Below are 20,162 nucleotides of genomic sequence, written 5' to 3'. Positions count from 1 at the left end.
TACCAGAGTCATTATGTGAAGAAGGGAAAAACGATTTGAATGAATGAAATAAAATTGTTATGTATTGTGTTATTATTGTTGTTGTTATCTTGAATTATTTATTTACTTACATATTCTCAGATTTTTGATTTGGCATATTGCTTTGATATATGTTTGACTTCATCTGCTTTGAATATTTCATCCTAGTTATAAAATAATATTTTAACAAGGAAGAAGATTCATCTACTTTTAACTTTCAGAGTTAAACAGCAGAGACAGTTGCCCTTGTTTTAAGCCTTCCTATATGAAGATCAGGTGATAAAAGATGTGCCTCAGCAGGAGCAACTCAGTAGTAAACAGTGTGTTTATTATTGCTTATTGATTTGTATATTTGTGTGTCTGGTTCAGTTCTTTATGGTTTGTCTGTTTGTGTTTTCAGATGGTGAAAGAGCAGAGTGCAGCACAGGTAAGAAACCACAATGCAGACGCTCAACATGTCTTACTCGACAAATGGAAAATGAATGAGAAGTTTTTGAGGATTAGTCGTTTGTTTATATTTAATCTGATTATGTGTCACTTATTGTCCTTTTCTTTCAGTTTAGAATATATTTAAAGTGCCGACCTCTGCAGTCTCATTAATAGCCTGATAGTAAACTGCACTTGTAACATTTTATCTGTGGGCATACAGTTGTTTATATAGATTTGAGGAACTTTAATGATGCGTAACAAATTCAATATTCTAGACATCCAATAGCAGAGCATAAACAGGGAGGAAAGAAGCCAAATCTTGTATGAAGCACTCTTTAAAAGTATAATCTTAGACACCAGACAACACAGGGAAGGAAAAAAACATGGTGAAACAATTAAAAGTTACACAAGAATTAAACAATACTCAACACAGTAATACTTGATTCCACATGGGTAATTACCTGAGAGCATTGTGTTAAACAAGCAGCACGTTGTTGAAGTCCATTTGCCCATGTACAGCAATGTGCAACTCCTGGAGATCAGGGATACTACAGAGCATAGGAGCATTACTGACAGACTTGAACATATTAAAAAATGAACACTGTAAGCAGATAACTTGATCACTATAACCAAATTATTTTATCAGCATTTGTATACGAGCGATTCTGTCCCAAACTTTTTTGATTCATTGAATAGGGTTTATCACTACTGCTCTTAACACATTAACTAAGTTTACAAATGATGTAGTTTTTAACCAAGCTGAGTTAACACGTGTTCGGTGACACTGTTTGTGTTGTGCTGTGTGGGTGTGTGTCAGCACGAGAGACGGGCCGAATTATGAATGGATAGCCAGGTATGAAGAAATATTTATCTGATTTAAGAAAAATATTGATTATAGAGAAAGAGAAGTGTGAGCAGCAGTCGACTTTACCTACAGAAGATACAAAATTGTTGTGATCATTTAGGCTATAGTAATCAATTGTGTATATATATATTGAATGGATAGTTCAACTAATAATGGAAATTCACTCATTATTTACTCCCCACTACAACGATGGAGGGGTGGGTGAAGTGTTTGAGTTCACAAAACACTTTTGCAGTTTCAGGGGTAAACAGTGTTGCAGCCAAATAAAATAAAATGAAAATAAATGGGGACTACTTATTCAGAATACAATTTTAGTAGCAGTAGTCTTATTAACACCCCAAACATTAATACAATAATTCCAATAGTTCTAAAGTATATAATGAGATACAATGAATAAATCACCGTAATGGTTCATTGGTGAATGGTTTTGTCATTACAACAAATGCTAATGTGGATTTCCAAAGTAGACATTCTAAGACACATGTCACCTTAAAGAATTATTAAACTTATATTTATACTTCCTAAACATTAACTTCACTCAGACAAGCTGAAACAAAAATTTTAGACAAAATTGTGGTTTCATATATCAGTAGTTTTAAAGATGTGTAGCTTTTACTGCTAATTGTTGTATTTTTACATCAGTGCATCATCCAACCATTTCCATAAATTTGTTGTATGGTAAATTATAATTTTAGCCTCGAACATGTTTGTTTTAGAAGTGTAACATGGGCCGTCGTTGCAGGCTGTGTTTACCAGGTGTGCCTTTCCACATGGCCTCAAAAACTCAAAAATGACAAACTTCAAAAGTTCATGAGTTTCACTCTGTTTTGTGTCTATGTGTCTATTAACTGGATGTTTTTTTGTGTCCTGGTCAGAGAGAAGCTGCAGTCACGACTTGCAGCCAGTGACGCTGTCCGAGCTGAAGCGATCTGAACCGGGTCAAATTCACCACGTCACAGTCCAGCTGGGATCCTACCAGCCGCAAAGACTCCACCAGGCTCTGAAACTCTACTGCAGCAAGTGCACATCTATGTACGAACTACGCAAGAGCACGCACACAGACACACACACAGAGTCACTCAGTATCACTGTATCAGTTCATTGTTTCCTGTGCACATGCAGCCAATTATAAGGTATTTTCCCCTGATCCACTGGTGCAGCTCTGCTCAGTTAGATGAAACAGTCACATTAATTTTTAATATATAGTACAAACATGTAGACATTTGTAGCAGCCAGTGATAATGTTTCCGGAAGTGTTGAGGTTTATCGAACTTTCGAATATATACAAACCTTTTGATCATTCTGAGTCTAAGTCTGTTGGCAGAGCAACACTTTTCAGTTGCAAAGTAAACATACAGATTTGACTGTGGCACCAAAGAAAAAAAATGTGTTATTAAATCTGTTCTCATTTACTTTTCCTTCTTTGTACCTCTCTTTCATTTGCGGTTAGAGCAGCAAAAATGTCTGAGTCAGGAAGGATTGCTACATTTGTATATATCAGATTTCCCTCTGATTCTACACTCTGCTCTCAGGCTGGACGTCCCAGATGATGAACTGGTAGCTGGTGTCTTTTCAAAGGCTTCCAGGGACCCTGGATCCTGGAGTCCCCCGCTGTGCTTGCTCTCTGGGAAGGTTGACGTCCCCGCAGACTCTGCAGAATCCCAGAAGCGAGCTCTGAGTGTTCACCTGTCCACCCAGCTCATGTCTGAGGGCAAAACCAAAGGGCTCCTCTTCCTCAGGGGTATTTCAAATCGTTAATTATTTTTATTTGCCTTGATCAGGTGTTTTTTAATGAACAGTTCTGCATATAAAGCATTTGAATCATTAATCAGATGAAAGAAGATGGTCTATATTGTGTGCTGCCATCAAACTCACAAAAACACACAAGACATTCAGGTTTTTATCCCATAGCAGGCACCTGGTGACAGACGTGGTGTTTTGCAGGTTCGACTCTGGAGGAAACATGTCGACTGGCAGCCGGGTACGAGAACATCATCCCCGTGAGGCCGTCAGGCGGTCACCTGGCGCTGCTTGACATGTCTGCACCTTTCCTGTTCAGGGGCAGAAAGAGATACTACGGGTCAGAGAAGAGCTTCAATGACATTTGTTTTATTTGGTCTCCACTGCTAAACAAATCATTAATGAGGAGCTATGTCAGCCATCTATGTTTTTTTCTCGTTGAAGATGACTGATTTTTATATATATTTATATATATATAAGTTAAAAACAACATTAAGAATACATCTGTGGTATATCAATTTTGGATAGGGATCCCTATAAATATTTACATTTCATTTATATTCCCCATCAAATGCATTAAAACGAAAGCAACAAGCCAGTTTTGAAAAGGTGGTAGAAAGTGCTGAAATTTGTGTTCAAATTTAGGGAATAGAAGGAAAAGTTCATCAGAAAAACAAATACCCAAGTAAAGTATGTGTACGATGTTACATCCCCCTCTGCTCAGCACATTATGAACCTCTGTTATCTTGGCTTACCTGCAGAACCTGTGCATGACTCCCTGTTGAAGGGATTGTTGTCTGTGTTCACACTGACTGCAGTTACCTTCATGTTTACTACTGACTCAAGATCTGCGTTAGCAGATAAAATGATCTGCGAGTAATTGTGTGGCAGAAACGCAACTAGTTTTGACCAAGGTAAATAACGACTCTGGGGGATGAACAATGCACATTGAGATTTAAGTTTATGATGCACGTGCGTTTGTGTCCAAGTGTTTGAATCCATTTAGTTAGCTTCACTGTGGGAAAAGGGTCAGTGACACAGTTGCGTGGTTCCGAGTGCTTGTACTTCGTCTCCTGGTCCCTTTGGCATCTTGTTGGATTCTTGTTATAACAGTGGGTTAAGAAAAGGAGTTAAACAAACACTTCTATGCAGAGAGAGAAGTGCGTCACTCAGTGCACGAGCACATCTTCTTACTAACAAGCAGAGAGAACACTCATTATACACCTGCCAGCATAGGTGTTAGTTACTCTTTTAATAATGAGCCTTAAAATAAGTGAAATACTGAGCTACTGACTTCACTTTCCACTGACTCAAAACAGCAAGTTTTACACCATGTCGAGGAAAAAAATGGATGGTGTAAACAATATGTATTGCATTTATGTATTAAGAGTGTTATAACAACATCTTGATTAACAATGTATGACTGTATAGAGAAGTCTGCATTGGCTAAAAGGTTTTGTGTTTGGGCTTGTGAGAGATGGACGTGCAGTTTGCAAATGACAGAAGCGGAACATAAGTTCACATTACAGGCTACTATTTAAATCTGGTTGTAAAATAATGTTTTCTGGTTCATAAGCAATTAGTACTCGGCAACTTGTGTAGGAAATACTTTCACTGACTTTCCGATTGGTTGTTCCTACTTGAGATGGTATTCTCGTGAATTTCCCATTCCCGATTATCCCGACTCCGCGTGAATATACGGAAAGGTGCAAGTGCGTTTGCTATTTAAACGAGGTGAATGCTGTGTCAGTCTGAAACTAACAGAGACTTGCAATTCGCAGCTTTAAAGTAAATTCTTCTCTGCAGAGACAGACAAGAACTGTCTCACCCCCAGTAACTCATCGTTTTTGTTGAGCAGCTTTCAGGTCACAGATTCCTTCAAGTCCTCGTGACATTTTCTGAGCACATGGTGACTTCTCTTCCATGTTCATAATTAGACATTGAAAGTGTATTCTTGACCTTGGAGAAAGCATTTTATGGAAACAGCTTCATCACAAAGAGAAGATTTATTGCGTATAATGCAACAAACTGAGCAGCAGGGTCTTTGTTCAATCTGATGGGATGTTGATAAGATAACATTTGTTCAAAAGCCAAAGTAGAGTTTCTGTTGTGACAATGTAGAGGCCTGAGAGGGTTCCAGCTCATTCTTCATTAGTTCCTGTTTGTGTTTCAGGTGTGAGCGGTGCTCGAGGGCGACAGTGAGGGAGCCGTTTGCTGAAGGAGTCGAGACGATCGATGAGAAGATCATCGCAGAAGGTGAGACAGAGTTTGGTTAGAATCTCTGGACACACAGGAAGCAGCTATGTCGTGTTTTCAGTTTGTTCTCTCTTCCCTAAAGTAACAAAGATATCGAATTATGCAACTTTAACGAAAGAAAACACTTTTCTTAAATGAAGCCAAATGTAAAACGCATTCTCTAGTTGCACCTTTTTATTTGAAAGATTTTCAGCTCTGAATATCTTTGGGTTTTGGTCTGGACAGACAAAACAAGTCATTTAAAGATGCCCCCTTAGACTGATGGTAAATTGTGTTTAATAATAATGAGTAACTATGCTTGTTAAGTGCAGCCCTAAGACATTATCATTCTGCAACTGAGACAGTCACAGCTCATATCTGCAGGAACCACAAGATTAATGTGTGTGACCCTTTCTTCACCCTCACTCTGAGTTTTATATTTGTGTCATTTGACTTTTTTCCCTGATTCAGCAGGTTGTAAAAGTTCTCAAAGGCTCCTGGCTGATCTCAGGTCTGTTGGAGCTGCAGCTCTCTCTCCGAAATAAATCACACCGTGTTAATGTCTCTGCTCGGCAGCTCTTGGTGTCCAGCTGCTCCAGTACGTCCTGCTGATGAAGCTCAAGCTGCAGGACGCCACTGACACGCTGGAGGTCTTCCTGTGGAGAGACGCTGTGAGTTTCAGATCACATTAAACATCCTGCACGCTCTGACTCACATCACAAGGAGAAGGGATAAGTTTTTCCTAACTCCTCTGTCTGAACTCTAACTAAAATGCGTCACATAAGCGTTTTAGTACAGTTTGTGTTCATGTTACTTCAGTAATATGTCGTCTGCTTTCTTCTAAAGTTCTCTAAAAATAAGGGAAGGTTCACAGAACAGCAGATGAAACAAAAGAAGAAGAAAAGTTATGTAATGATGAGTTACGGCTGTGTTGGCACCAGCCATCCATTCTTACTTGTAAAGTGGTCATCAAGACTAGAAAAGCGCTATATAAATACAAGGCCATTTAATGGAGATACAGGCTATATTCAAATACCGTCAGAAATTCAGATAAAAGTAACTGTAGTTTTCATCATTAAACTCTCAGAAACAATAAAGTCTCAGAATCAGAAACGTTTGGATCAGAGAGGACATAATGGGTCCCCATGCAAGATCTGGATTTATGAGAATTGGTCTCATTCACCAATGGTACTTTGAGTAACCTTACAGGTATGAACAGAATTTACGTTTGGTCCAGAATTGTCAGGAGAGGCGAGGAATCAAGTTTTTCACTAATGGATCATATATTCATTACTTTGAAGAAATGTATAATAATTATATAAATTACGTTTCATATTTATGTTATTATTGTTAGGACGTGTCCAAATATTTTAACATGCAGGGGATGGTATAAGTATTGAATCAAAATCATTGGATCTAGGGCTTTCCATATTTTGATCCAGCACCAGTAGAAAACTTACCAGCGTCTGGGATCACCTCTAAAGACGTGTATTGTTTCCTCCATGTCAGTAACAGAGACCTGTTCCAGTCATCATCAGCTCACTGTGGCGAGACATGTTTTAAGCCATTTTCATAAAGAACAGTTTCTTGTGGGACTTGTGGGACTTGTGACAGCATTAACAGCATGTTTAATGCTGCTTCAGTCCATTTCTTTATTACCCTTCTGACACTGATGAAAAGTCCAGATTTCAACCTCCAAACTGGTAAAACGTTTGTTTGCCAGCATCAGCCATTGGCCAGAGGCATTCTGTTTTCATGTTTCACTTAGACTACAGGTGGACCTGAATATAATATAGGTGTCAAAGGTCACTGTGACCACACAAAGCCCAGTTTTTGCCTTGTGAGTATGATGTCACCGGAACACCTTAAAGGAATTATTTCTCATTTGGCACAAACATTGACTTGAGCTTGAATTCGATGTTAGTAGCTAAATCTCAAAGGACGATGTCACTGTGTCCTCACAAAGTATGTTAATGTTTTTCTTGAACATGATATCTTAAGATCGGCTTAAGGGGAATGTCTTCAAATTTGGAACAAATGTTCACTGGGACTCAAAGATGAAGTGATTACATTTCAGTCGTCAGAGGTCAAACTGACTTTATATGAATCGGGGGGGTGGAACACTGTAAATGCACTGGTTGGCGGATGCATACAACCGTAGTGCGGTAATATTTACTCTTTGATGTCATGTTTACGAATGAACACTGCATGGTGTCAGAAGTGTTGCCATATATGGTATCAATTGTACTTATTTACTATCCTTGTGCACTCTCCCTCAAATACATTGAGGTGGCATCCATCATGTTTATGAACATCTTTTACACATATTTCTAAGGTATTAGCATATCTTGAATCTGAGTCATATTCCTATGAACTCACCATACAAACAAATAAAGAGCCACTGATTTTCAAGGTAAAACGTTATGTGTGCTAATGGTCTGACTGGTTCACTTTTGTTCGATTCTCATGTCTCGTGTCTATTATTAGGAGTTGTTCTTCGGCGTGAAAGCGGAGGAAGCAGCAGCCAATCAGGAGGCTCAGAAAAGCATCCATCAAACCATGGATGCCCTTTGTCCACCAGGGGGCAGTGAAGGTACCTTTGTCAAACCCTCTGAGTTTAAAGGTGTAAAACTTAAGTGCAACAGCAGCTTCAGACAGAGTTGTAACGTCCAGTTAATTGTTACGCATCATTTCTGTGGGCTAAGAAAATAAATATTCTGAAAACAACAATAAACATAGAAATAAGAAGAATCAGAATGAACAGCAGCAGTTTTTATTTTCTGCTACGACTTCAGCTGAAGTGAATAATAATGATAATTTATGTACAAGTTACAGAGTGCTTAAAAAAGTCCTAAAGTAAAACCGGAAAAAAGAAAAACACAGGAATAAAACAATGAGAAAGAAGAAGACAAAACATGTGTCAGAAAAGTATGACTACCTCAAGTTGGGTAAAATCAGGGAATGCAAATCATGGCAGCTGACTCAGCCTGCCATATTTCCCTTGGGTATCGTGTTCCAGAACCTCGGATCTGAATCTCTAACAGATATAACGCAGAGTCTAGCTGGAAAGTGTTTTTGTGTTAGTGTTTTTTGCAGATGTAGGTGTTGAGGGCTGTGGGTCACTCTTGTGTTTGTGTGTCATCAGCTGGGCGTCCTCAGCTCAATTTGTGTATGACAGCGTACCAAGCAACGGATGATGAGGGACAGAACCAAACCTGCTACCAGATCTGCAACACCTCCGTCATCAGACCCTCCTCCTCCACATGGTCTGAACCTGACCCCGCCTGAGCCCCTGCAGGTCGGAGGTCACCGTCAAACCAGCAAGAACAGTTTTAAAAAAAAATATTTTTGTATTATTTATATGTTGTAAAGGGATAATAAATGTAAATACTGCTGACTGACATGTGAGGGTACTTTTACTGACTTTTTCAAAATAAAAGACTAAATTGTGACTTTATTTGTTGAAACGTATATGGATGCAAACAAATAGCCAGAGAATTCTGTTTGGCACACATGCAGGTTTGCATTCTCAATATCAGTACAGGTCCTGGGCTATTATAGGAGCTATATAGCCAGCGTTAGAATCAACAGCTGTAAATTTACCGCTCTTCCTTCACTGCAAGTTCTGCCTCCTGTGGTGGAACACAAAAACAATGTAAACTCACTACTTCGCTGCTAGCCCTGGTCTGGGTTTATGGGTTTATCGATTTCTGATCCATTTAGCTCCGCTAAGAAGACGTATTAAAAAATCTGAAGCTCTTGACAAACAACCTTCACCACCACTACTCGCTCCTGGCAACAAAACACTTTCATAACCTGCCTCATCTGTGCTGAGATTGCGAGAAGCCAGGCTCAGATTTAGATTTAGATTTCTGAATTCAGGATTTATTGTTTTTCTGAGCTGAAATCCGGATGTGTGGATCGAACCAATTCTTAGATTTGTTTCATATTTCCTCCTCAATCATTAGTGGGTATTCAGGCTGGAACAATTTTGTGTTAAGCAAATGAAGGGATTCACAGGTGAGGGGTTGCTTTAGGTACCATTGAAGTAAACAGATATTCTGCTACAGCGGCAAAGTGGTGTTAGCACCAGCAAGAAGGTTCCCACGGGCTCTTTCTGTTTTCATGTTCTCCTCGTTTCTGTAGGAGTTTTTCTAGGATACTCATGCATTGTCCAGGGTGTAACCCCCCTTTCTTACCCAATGTCCTGCAATCCTCTTAAGTAAAAGTGGTATACATAATGAGTGGATATTACACCCTGAATTGATGGACAGATCAACTCGATATAATATCACTTCTTGACTTCATTGCACTGTATAGAGGGACATATTCGCCTCTGGTGGATCAGACCATTTCTGCAGTGAGAGTTTTATGGGAAGTTTTCACTTTCTATACAAACTGTGACTGTTCATCTTCAGAGAACTGTTCAGAGGTGATCAGTGGTGCTGCTCTGCCATCTGCTGGTCAACTGACCGCATGATGCACTTTTATGAAAGACCTGTGTTGATACTTTGCGGGACCGAAGTACAACAAGTGGTCAACAAAAGGGATGAACCAAAAATATTGATCTAGTTATCCTTTATTTGTCCACTTGATGACATTTGTATTGACTCGTGTCTTAATATAGTCCGCCAGAGCAGGAAGCTTGTCCTGGTTACTGTCCAGGCAGAGGCAGAAGACTGGGTATAACTACCAAGATTTATAGATTTTATCTGACCAAAGATAACATGTCTCAGTCTGTTTTCATCTTTGCCCCTTTCCCCCACAGGACTGCCTGAGCCAGGGAGAGTAAACAGCAGAATCTATACCAAACCAGGTGCTGAATGCCAAAGGACGAGGTCAAAAGACAAACGGGGCCAAGGAATTCAGAAATTTCCACCTCTACTGGTTAAGATTAGATTAATAAGATCCTGTATTGATCCCGATTGGGTAAAGAGGCATTATTTTTCGTTTTAATGTTGCAGATCAGATTAAAGCCGCAGGGTTGTTGGTGTAATACCCATGTTTTGCACTAGATGGCAGACCACACATGTTATCTGTTCTGACAGAACGATGCAGTGGATTTTCCTCCAGTTCACTGGAGCTCACATGTCCTCAGTCTCAGACTGTAGAGATGTAGCAGGAAAACAAAATGTCCAATAATTCAAAATTAATGTTCAAATGGATTTTATACAGATACCATGGACCTTGTGAAGGAATATGTTATTGTTTTGAATAGTCCTGGGACATTATCCATTGAAAGAGTTTGGGTTTTCTAAAAAAGAAAGTTACAATTATTCAGTTTAATACTGTGTGCATATAATGTATAGCATGGTAATAATAAATCCATACAACATAAATTGGAAAATGAAATTTAATCTGTGGTTTGTATAGTTTATTATAGGATCTAATGTAAGCTTGACAGATGACTGGACCCTTGCTCTCCCATCCCCCTCCCCCTCCTCCTCCTCCTCCTCCTCCCGTCGGATCCTCTCCTGCCTCCATGGCAGAGCTCAGCGTCTCCTCCGGGTGTGTCTCTCCAGGCGCTCCAGTGTAGCTCGTCTTGGAGAAACTCTCATTAACGCAGGGGGGACTGTGATTCAGCTGTCCACCCCCCAGCTCCATCTCATGCTGCGGAGCACACGAGTCGGTTAACTTTTTCCAGTCCACTCTTAGGACACTGCTCTGCTGCGGACTTTGGTCTCTTTGGTGATGCCTCCAGACTGGACCTGCTCCGGGACGCACCTGAACCCGACATCAGGTTCCACAGTCCTACGCGACCATAGATTCGGTGAAAGCTGTTTTCGTGACAAACGAAGGTAAACTGAACTTTTCGTGTCAGGATTTGTCAGCAGACCAGAGATGAACGGATCGTTTGAGTTCCCACGGTTTCATCTCAGGGGTTAGACGGAACCACACGATGCAGCTTCCACTCCTGAGGTTTCTGTGTTTGTGGCTGTGTAGCGAGGCCGTGGCGAGTCAGCTCCACGGGCACAAAACAAAGACGACTTTCAGTCCTCATTATGAATCCACCAACGCTGACAGGAATGCGCAGAGCCGGGCATGGCGCACTGTGAGCTCGGTGCACAGTGAGGGGACGCGCGGTGCGAGTGCGCAGGTTTCGTGGCTGGAGACTGTAAACAGGTCGTTCTCTGAGCTTCGGGGGACAGAGGTACACCGGCGCTCTGTGCGTAAAAGTGACCCGCAAAAGGGAGTCCGACCTGTACCCAGAGAGGAAGCTTTACGCGCGGACGGAAACAAAATCGGTGGACCGCGGATAAGTGAATGCAAGTCAGGAGAACTTGAGAAACAAACCCGGCATGGACTCACCTGCATCCCTGCGAGTACCGGACACAACCGGCGGCAGAGGCGGAGCGCAGACCCCGGCAGTGAGAAGCCAACCGAGCCGCTGCAGCACGAAGCCGCGGGCGCATGGGAGGCTCTGCCCGTGGCCATGGCGCAAGAGCAGGAGGCCGAGGCACCTTTTGGCCTCAACACCAGCGACTATGAGGAGGAAGAGTACTCTCTGCCGGACATTCCCGACCCCACGCCATTCGTGCCGGTGAACCCTCGGACCAGGCGCAAGCAGCTGAGGAATCCGTTCTTCCCGGTCACCGCGGAGTCCTACGGGGCGTACGTGGTCATGATCCTCGCCGTGGTGATCTTCAGCGTGGGCATCATCGGGAACGTGTCGGTCATGTGCATCGTGTGCCACAACTACTACATGAGGAGCATCTCCAACTCGCTGCTGGCCAACCTCGCGCTGTGGGACTTCGTCATCATCTTCTTCTGCCTGCCGCTCGTGGTGTTTCACGAGCTCACCAAGAACTGGCTGCTGGGAGAGTTCTCGTGCAGGATCATCCCGTACCTGGAGGTGAGAGGAGGGGTTCTGAGGGTGATGGGTGCGCGTACATGGGGTGTGTTACTGAGATCAGGTCTGATGAGTGAACTGATCTCAGGTATAAAGGAGGATCATCATTCTTTTCCATCTACTTCAAACAGGTTTATATGTTTCTGCACTCCGTTGCAATAAAATCAAATCATGTGTGATGTAGGCCATAGGTAACCAACCGGTTCAGTCTTTGACCTATGACCTGCATCATCCCAGAGGACATTGATTTGAACAAGTTAGGAAAAAATATATCCATCTCCGTGCACATGCTGTTTCCTGTGAAGCTGTAAACACACCTGCTCTAGCTGATGCTGACACATGGTGACACAGGAAGTTGTATTTTTGATTATAGTAACTTATGCCATTTTGAATTATCTTTATTGTAATGTTGAATAGTATTTAATTTCTGGAAATCATCTTGTGACCCTCCTCCTGCGGCCCCTAGTTTGGGAACCACTGATGTAGGCTAATTTTAATCAGTCAATCAATCAGTTAGTTAATCAATCAATCAATTTGTATTTGTTTAACCTATATTCACCAAACACAGTTTCTCACAGGGAGCATCATCCTCTGCCCTTACCCTTCCAAATCAACCCTATTAGCTCATGGAAAACATGGACTCCTCAGAGAAAGTCATATGTGACGGATCCCTCTCCCAGGACAGACAGAAGTGCAATAGACGCCACATGTCACCGCGCTCATCAACAAAATAATATTTTTTGTAATATATTATTTCCAGCAGTTGAAACAATACCAACACTAACAGAGAAACATGAGCAACTGTCAAAATAAGGTCTGAAGATGACTCCCACAGCATCCCATTTTATCTCCGTCCCGAAAGATGCTGTCACTATCTATCTTACCTGTATGTACTAGCATCTTATTGGTTACTTAAACCTAGAACAAGCATATCTAAATCATGTGTCCCTGTATATTGCCTCTCTACCTCTGCTCTGATTAGGAGAGAAGTTGGAGCCTCTCTGTTTAGGACCTTAGATTTAGATATGAATGTCCCTGAGCCTAGACATTACAATTTACCCCTGGTTTACCCTCTATCGATAACCTGGCCTTGGGTATTGCCAGGAGAGAAGGGAGTATGTGTGGAATGTGACGGGCTCTGTTCTCCTAATGGTAAACAAATAGCAGATATGCTGTGTTTGGATGTTAGATGATAAAAAATCTAAAATCAACAACATTAATGAAAACGTTTGTCTTCCAGAGACGAAGGGAACAGTAAAGGCAATTTTCATGATAGAGATATGGTCAGTATAGTATATGTGAGTAGGCATATCATAAATCTGAGTAATCTAGTTGTAACCATAATTCACGATGAGCTGCCACCTCGATCACGATCCAGGCCCTGCAGCCGCAGAGGACAAGAACTCTGAGGAACAAGTTATGTCAGTGACATGTATTGATGAGACATTAATGTGAGGAAGAGGTAGAGGAGGAAAGAGAAGCTCCATGTGTCATGTGTCCTCCAACAATTTACACCTATAGCAGCTGAACTAAGAGCTGGTCCAAGGCAGATCTGAACGAGCTCGATCTAAAAATAACTAAACATGAGGATCAGACGAGTTTAAATTTTAAATCGTAACTATGAAATTTAATATATTGTAAAAGTCTTGAACTTTAACGGAATCAGATGGAGATGAAGTGTCTTGTGTCTGCAGGAATTTAGGTCAAAGTTTATTGCACATGTATTAAACCCTTAATGAGTTACAAATGTGACGTTTACTGGGTGCATGTTACACAGTCAAATATCCACCGATGCAGATGTCAGGTCACATCAGAGCGGCTCCAGACTGATCTCAGGGTTTACACTCAGGGTTTACACTCAGGGTTTAATGTCTCCTCGTGTGAAGGTTGTTTAATCTGATCAGTGTCACATCAGGTTGCTGAAAATAAGACAACGCCTGCTGACCAGACTGAGATTAGCAACATGGACCCCCCCCCCCCCCCCCACACACACACACACACACACACACACACTTCCCTACTGATCACTGGATTGTCTCCATCCAAGTAAACAGAGCAAAGAGGTCTAAGAGCAGATCATTTGGGGGGTTTTCTTCCACAGATGCTTTATTGTTTTGACCTGGGACAATTTTTTCTTGTTTAGTGTGTTTCCCATTATCTATGTTTCTGGTTTCTAATTAACAGAGTCTCTGCCTGTGCACCGATTCATGTGCATAAAGAAACCTTATTTCTCAGAGTGTGAGACAAACCTTATCTCCCATGTTAGTGTTGGACTTCACTAAAAGTGCAGTGCAAAAGAGATCTGCTTTAAAAACCTGAAACACGGGGAGTAGAGGCTTTTATAATCACATGTTTGACAATGGCTGCAATGTCCACGTGTATTTTTGCCATGTAGTGCATGTGCCCACTGCAGCTTGTCATCTCTGTGTTGATGTTGTTGAGCTGAAGCTGACAACGCTGACTTACATCAGCTGGTCACTAACATGTGAACGTCCGCTGCAGCTCGACGTGTTCGCTGCTGGTTGTGATGAGTGAAAAGCGTCTGAAAACAAAAGGACGTTTTTTCTGAGTTTAAGCTTCTTAGCTGCAGCAGCTCTTTGTTTGAGATGATGACCTACATGACAATGACGTATTCTTTTCTAAAAAAACTTTATTGATGGTTTATTTTAATATGGGATTGACTGTTCATTAATATAATAATTGTTCATCAATTGAATAACAAATGTGCTGCAAAAAAAAAAAAAATACAAATACACACAACACAACCAAGTACTCACTAAACGATCAAATACTCACTAAACTATCAAATACTCACAACACAACCAAATACTCACTAAACTATCAAATACTCACAACAGAACCAAATACTCACAATAATACCAAATACTTACAACACAACCAAATACTCACAATACTACCAAATACTTACAACACAACCAAATACTCACAATACTACCAAATACCCACAGCACTATCAAATACTCACAACACAAGCAAATACTCACAATACTACCAAATACTCAAAATAATACCAAATACTCACAGCACTACTTTGCACGTGTTGTGTCTATTTGCATGTATTTTTTTTATAATAGTCTCAGGGCCACTTTCTATTGCATGTTGCGTGTGTGTGTGTGTGAAAATTAGAGATGCACCGATCCAACTTTTTGAGTTCTGATACCTCGTCATGTGGAAGAGACTGAAAACAGGCTTGACTTAATCATTACCTTCCAATCTAAAAAATTTTTTTTACAAATTTACACAGATTATAATGAACTGAATTTGTATTTATTAATAAAATATTAAATAGTGTTCACGTAAGCGACAAAATCCTTTGTTTTCAGGGCCGACAGGGGTTGGGCATCCAAGACAAGAAATTACAGACCCTTCACTTTTATTTTTGACGCTTTCACTTGGTCAGTTTAAAGCTTCTCACATCTTTGCAGTACATCCGCCAAAGGTAACTACTTCGCCATGTCTCCTTGTTTTCTTTTGTTCGACTGCAGGAACTCTTGCTCTTTAGCATGATGCTTCTGGAGGTGCTTGATTAAGTTTGTTGTGTTGTATTTTGGAGTAACCCCACCCCTCGCAACATTTCCTTTGAAGATCGGAAGAGATTGATCACTGAAAGCAGGACATATCCCGTCAAGATAAAGAGTCGGACAAATAGCTCTGTCAGCTCTGAGGATCCATTTGCAAATTAAAGGGTTCCCTTGGTCTATTGCACCATCTCAGTTAGAGCCACAGTGACTGGGGACGATATCATATTTTCTGAAAAGTTTTTAAAATATTTTGAGAAAGGTCATAGCGGTGGATGTTCAAACGGAAAGTGTTTATTATCTACTCTACCAACCATTACAACATTTGACTTTGACTCAATATTCTGACCTTTACATAAAACTTTACTCTTTACATATCAACATTTCCTCTTCCTTACTTGAATATATTATAACCTTTCTCTCTTTTTTTGTTGACTGAATTCTGATGGTCATCGCATCATTATTTAGGTGAACATTCAAGGTTTATATTTTCATTGTCAACTCTTTATTTACCAGCAACAACAGTGTGGCTGGTTTATTTTCACCTTGTGAGTCTGTGTGGTCCAGATAGTTTGTGGGACCCTAAATCTGTTTGAACATTACATTACATTTAGCTGACGCTTTTGTCCAAGGCGACTTACATTTTTAGAACACTCAGCATTTATGAGAGCCCATTAAGGGGTTCAGTATCTTGCCAAGGACACTTAGGCATGCAGATGGGAGAGAGTGGGATACGAACCGGCAACCTGCTTGTTGCAGAACACCCGCTCTATCCCCTAGGCCACGCTCTCCCCCAGTCACATTAAATGGACAAAAAACAAGTTACCTAAGTGTAAATGGTTGACTTTTAAGATGAAGATGTGTTTGTGGGAAGGTTATAGGTAAAGGTTAATCAAGTAGTTGTTATAGTTGAGGTTATACAGTTAGTCTGCAGGAACTGCCCCAGAGCCAGTTTTGTCAGGTGTATTGTCACAGTGATAAAGGTGCAGGCGTGTAGTTGAGATCATAACTTCAAAGATGGGTGCGGTAAGACCGATGAGCACTGAGCACTCATGTAATAATGTTGTTTAACTACTGAGTCCTCATGGTTTTGTACATCAACAGGTTGACAGGAGGGTGTGATCTATCTCAAGAGAGTCTCCAGTCGATTCTCAGAAAATTGTCGCTCTTTTCTCTCCTGGGTCATTTCCCCCAGAACATGTATGAGAACGTTTTTCAAAGTGTAACCAAATTTGTTTCTTCTGTTCCCAGGTGGCATCTCTCGGGGTCACTACCTTCACGCTGTGCGCCCTGTGCATCGATCGGTTCCGAGCCGCCACCAATGTGCAGATGTACTATGAGATGATTGAGAACTGGGCGTCCACCACAGCCAAGCTGGCCGTCATATGGGTGGGCGCTCTGCTGCTGGCTTTACCCGAGCTGCTAATTCGTCAGCTGGTCACTGAGGATGGCGATCCTCCCGACGTGACACCATGCGAGCGCTGCGTGGTCCGGATCTCCACCGAGCTCCCAGACACACTCTACGTCCTGGGTCTCACCTATGATGGTGCACGACTCTGGTGGTACTTTGGCTGCTACTTCTGTCTGCCAACGCTGTTCACCATCTGCAGCTCGCTCCTCACTGCTCGCAAGATCCGCCACGCCGAGCGGGCCTGCATCCGCGGCAGCCAGAAACAGATCCAGCTTGAAAGCCAGATGAACTGCACTGTGGTGGCGTTGGCCATCCTCTATGGCTTCTGCATCATCCCGGAGAACATCTGCAACATCATCAGCGTTTACATGGCGGCTAGCGTTCCAAGGAGAGCACTGGACATCCTGCATCTGGTCAGCCAGCTGCTGCTCTTCTGTAAGTCAGCTGTGACACCGGTGCTACTGTTCTTCCTCTGCCAGCCGTTTACCAAAGCCTTCCTGGACTGTTGCTGCTGCTGCTGTGCTGAGTGCGGCTCGCCCCGAGCCACCGGCGCTAGCGACACCGAACACGAGTGCAACACCACCGAGCTGGAGCTCTCACCGTTCAGCACAATCCGCAGGGAGGCGTCCACCTCCACTAGCTATGCAGCTGTGGGGACACACTGCTGAGGACAAAGGTCAAAGATCAGCAGTGTTAAGTGGAGCTTGTTCTTGATCAGTCCTGTGATCTGATTAAGGCTTTGATTGGTGGATGTGTTGTCCTCTCAGGTTGCAGATTTCTGGGATGTATCCACAATTTTCCCATTTCATTGACAGACAGAAAACATTGCCTGTCCACTCACTGTTTACAGAATTTATATGAGACAAACACAGTATTAATTCATAGAATTTATTTGTTTAGTTTTTTTAATTAACTCCCAAGTATTTTTACTCAATCTGCACTCATTGTTTTTTGTTTGTAGTCACTGTTTTATTGGACATTGATCATTTATTCTGTCCCATGTCTTTATTTCATGTGTTGGACAAATGGAAATTATTTTAGTTATTTTAGTTAGTTGTGTTGAATTTATAAGCAGCTGTTGCTCCATGTAAACATGTAATTTATTTTTTACTCCTGTTATGCATACCCTTAAACTTTAGGGAAATGAAATAGGTGATATACAATAAAGTGTTATCTTTGATTGTTGTATTGGAAATACACCTGCTCTCAGCATCTGTAGTTGCGTATAATCTGTTCTGTCCCTGTGTGAGTTGTTTCAGTGGGATGAACAGTAACACAAATGTCTGTAGATGCTGTGTTGTGTTAGCTGATGTTCCTGTGAATCAGGCCTTTGTGAGTATTTAGTTCTTCACACAAAACAGCTCTTCACTTAGTCTGTAATATGACAGGTTTGTTAGCCACTTGAAAAGTGTCACTTGGATTAAAAGATATTTCATAGTAGTTGTTTAACCCTTGTGTGCATTTAAAGAGTTACATTATGTGAATAGGCAGAAACAAAACAGTACTGTCACTTTTTTCAACAACTCAATTTTGAAATAATTTTAACTAACATTTAAGACATGTAGATCATTCTAATGTTTGTGGAGGAAAATCAGTTTGCTTCAGTTGTCGCCTCAAGTTATGGATTAAGTAAACATATTCAACATTTATACACAAACTCCCACTGATAGCAAACAACTTGAATAGGGTTGATGCCACATTCACGTTCAATGTCATATAAGTGGGACTATATTACGTTTATAGCCTGCAGTCCAATTTATATTATAATATAATTGCTAACCGGTTGTTAGCAGCTAGCTAAGAAGCTAGCACTGTGTTCCTCGCTAGCAGGACCTGGTTTCAGCTCCAGGCATATAAATGATTAATTATGAGTTATGAACTAGATCTGTTTTAACCATTTACATTTCAATTTTATTTTTATTGAGACTGTCCTGGATAAAGCATGTTAAAGACACGAGTTTTGGGGAAATCATGCTTTCTTAAAATACTACAATACCCATGAGCATTTGCTGCTGTTGCCATGTATGGACAAATAGCGAGAAACCCAAACCCAAAATTAGGCTTTAGCTTTCCAAATCAGTTCCTCAACTATATAACATCTTGTTGTCAACTGTTAGTGCAGCATGTTTTCAAGCTGAATGACTGGATTGACCAAATTGCTGTACAAGCTGAAGTTTTTACATGCACAGGCTACTATCTTTTGACTTTTTATAAAAAATGTACATATAGGGACTAATTATACATTTTCCTGCTGCTACAGGCCACAGATCTGAGACCCATAAAGGTCGATCGGAAAAAAATATGTTTTGAGTTTCACTCCCAGAACCTACAATAGCTCTGTTTGTTATTGTCTAACATCAGGCACTAAAATCATGCTGCTGTGACCAGAGGCTAGAGCACAGCCACTATGGACAGTTTGATGCCACGAGCCACCAGAAGTGGAGCCAGAAATGTAAAGTTTATCCTGAAATTTAGCAAAGATACTTTTGGTGAGGTCCTATTTGCTGGTAGAAGATGAGGAGGAAACATATGAACCCCAAAAAAGCAGACAGTTGATGTTGCTGTCCATCCAGAGGACACAGTCGCCGTTGTTCAGACCCAACACAACATGTTACAGTCAGTCCAACAAACAGCTGAACCTCCATCAGGCAGCCACTGTCAATGAAAGAACATCATTAATATTTTTTAATTTGTGCTATTTTCTCAGATAAATAAAAATCCTCAGAACAAACAGTTCTTCTTCTAATGTCAGTTTATCTGCAGAGTCAAGCTCGGCACCACTCTCAGCTGTCTTGTCTCTCGCCATCGTTTCGTCGTCACCGTCGCCGCCCAGCCGGGAGGAGAACACAGCGCCCCATTGTCCTCGTCCACCGTTGTCTTGACGACAGAGGGAGTCTTCCTCTCAGCTGGCCGCCTCGGTGAACAGAGCCACAGTACCACAGGCAGACAAACAGACAGCCCGTCCAGGCTGCGTTATTCAGAGAGGAGTTGTCACTGATGGTTTCTGGTCTGAACCAGTGCAGTCTGGACTGTGAACAGCTTCTCTGTGGTTTAAATAAATGTGCAGCAGCTCAG

The 20,162-nt window shown here is 41.4% G+C and overlaps 2 protein-coding genes across 7 annotated transcripts in view; both read left to right on the top strand.

Annotated features, from left to right (window-relative positions):
• The window catches only part of pot1 (protection of telomeres 1 homolog), a 67,886-nt gene extending 57,212 nt beyond the window's left edge, over positions 1 to 10,674 (top strand). For 3 of the 6 annotated variants that reach the window (XM_053427705.1, XM_053427704.1, XM_053427702.1), the window contains 8 exons: positions 419 to 445; positions 2,188 to 2,344; positions 2,845 to 3,053; positions 3,257 to 3,392; positions 5,226 to 5,308; positions 5,864 to 5,958; positions 7,775 to 7,880; positions 8,433 to 8,744. In XM_053427705.1, coding sequence (XP_053283680.1) covers positions 419 to 445; positions 2,188 to 2,344; positions 2,845 to 3,053; positions 3,257 to 3,392; positions 5,226 to 5,308; positions 5,864 to 5,958; positions 7,775 to 7,880; positions 8,433 to 8,575 — 956 coding nt within the window. In that variant the 3' untranslated portion in view covers positions 8,576 to 8,744. Of the gene's footprint in view, positions 1 to 418; positions 446 to 2,187; positions 2,345 to 2,844; positions 3,054 to 3,256; positions 3,393 to 5,225; positions 5,309 to 5,758; positions 5,959 to 7,774; positions 7,881 to 8,432; positions 8,745 to 10,055 lie in introns of those variants that run through there. The other 3 variants (XM_053427703.1, XM_053427706.1, XM_053427707.1) reach the window with 3 other exon arrangements.
• A 78-nt stretch (positions 10,675 to 10,752) lies between these two features.
• LOC128444975 (prosaposin receptor GPR37) lies at positions 10,753 to 18,296 on the top strand. The gene is made up of 2 exons (XM_053427708.1): positions 10,753 to 12,140; positions 16,928 to 18,296. The coding sequence occupies exons 1-2, from the start codon at positions 11,187 to 11,189 to the stop codon at positions 17,753 to 17,755; spliced, it is 1,782 nt and encodes a 593-aa protein (XP_053283683.1). The 5' UTR covers positions 10,753 to 11,186; the 3' UTR covers positions 17,756 to 18,296.
• The last annotated feature ends 1,866 nt before the right edge of the window (positions 18,297 to 20,162 follow it).

This window comes from Pleuronectes platessa, chromosome 7 (genome assembly GCF_947347685.1).
Source record: "Pleuronectes platessa chromosome 7, fPlePla1.1, whole genome shotgun sequence".
NCBI lineage: Eukaryota > Metazoa > Chordata > Actinopteri > Pleuronectiformes > Pleuronectidae > Pleuronectes > Pleuronectes platessa.
This window is presented reverse-complemented; position numbering and strand designations above follow the sequence as displayed.

Coding starts and splice junctions, on each gene's coding strand:
- LOC128444975 (XM_053427708.1), top strand. CDS start 11,187: ATGCAGCTTCCACTCCTGAGGTTTCTGTGTTTGTGGCTGTGTAGCGAG. Junction 12,141..16,927: donor GGATCATCCCGTACCTGGAG/GTGAGAGGAGGG, acceptor TTCTGTTCCCAG/GTGGCATCTCTCGGGGTCAC.